A 1,184-nucleotide genomic window follows, 5' to 3' on the forward strand; every position below is an offset into this window, starting at 1 on the left:
ATCGGAAAATCGACAAATATATTCATACGTTGGGCCAACGTGAAATTCCAATGTTGGTTTGACGTTACCTCTCCGACCAAATTTTGCAACCAAACACCAACGTCGTACCAACGTCAGATATCCGACCCGGACGCTTACCGACGCTTGCCAACGTTGGGCCAACGTCGCTTTGCTAGCTGGGTACGCTGGAAACTCTCGATAAGATCTATATGTTTTTTTCTAAATGAGGACACCAAACCACAACCCTAAGCTCAAGATGCGGTCTAACAAAAGCCTTATATAATGACAAAAATATATCAGGTTCCATATAGGCCAAAGAGAAAACACGCCTAATAAGTCCCATTAATCTATTGACTTTGTTAACATTTTCATGAACGTGAGCTTCAAATGATAATGTACAATCAATAGTGACACCTAAGTACTATTATTAGGATCTAAAGCATAGTCATATTGTACATCGATTCTCAATGGTAGAATTTTACATTTCTGACTATTAAATTCGAGCTGTCAGGTCAATGACCATTCACGCAGTTGCTCTAAATCATCCTGCAACTGTGCATAATCCCTATATGTTGATACATCCCTATACAATTTGGTATCATCAGCAAATAAAGACATCTCTGAACTAACATAGTTAGGCATATCATTTATGTAAAAAAACAACAGAAGTGGTCCTAACACACTTCCCTGCGGGATGCCACTTGTGACATTAGTCCAGGAGGATGAATGCCCATTTACTGTTACTTTTTGAACTCTGCCAGATAAAAAAGCTTGAATCCATGCACCTACTCGACCAACAACTCCATTAGGCTCAAGTTTACCAATAAGTCTTCTACGAGGAACTTTATTAAAAGCTTTGGCAAAATGTATATAAACTATATCCACTTTTCCCCCTTGATCTAAATTCTCAGTCCATAGATTATAGATATAGATTTGAACAACTGGAGTGTAGTGGAACGTCCAGGTATATAAAGCTAAATTGTCTGATAAAAATTATTATTATTATTATTATTATTATTATTATTATTATTATTATTATTATTATTATTATTATTATTATTATTATATTTTAAATGATCCATCAAACTATATCCTATGATAGATTAAAGAATTTTGCAGATTACGGATGTGAGGCTGACAGGCCGATAATTCTCAGAAACTGCTTTGTTACAGGGGTGGCGCCA

General features: G+C 35.8%; 1 protein-coding gene across 1 annotated transcript in view; it reads right to left on the reverse strand.

Moving 5' to 3' along the window:
• Positions 1-1,184, reverse strand: part of LOC117112701 — a 10,281-nt gene that overhangs the window by 8,709 nt on the left and 388 nt on the right. Inside the window, exon 2 of the mRNA XM_033255841.1 lies at positions 528-941. Within this exon, the coding sequence (XP_033111732.1) occupies positions 528-941 (414 nt within the window). The remainder of the gene's footprint in view (positions 1-527; positions 942-1,184) is intronic.

The sequence above is a fragment of the Anneissia japonica genome, unplaced genomic scaffold, assembly GCF_011630105.1.
Source record: "Anneissia japonica isolate Jap-2015-1 unplaced genomic scaffold, ASM1163010v1 scaffold432_len584295_cov189, whole genome shotgun sequence".
NCBI classification, from domain to species: domain Eukaryota; kingdom Metazoa; phylum Echinodermata; class Crinoidea; order Comatulida; family Comatulidae; genus Anneissia; species Anneissia japonica.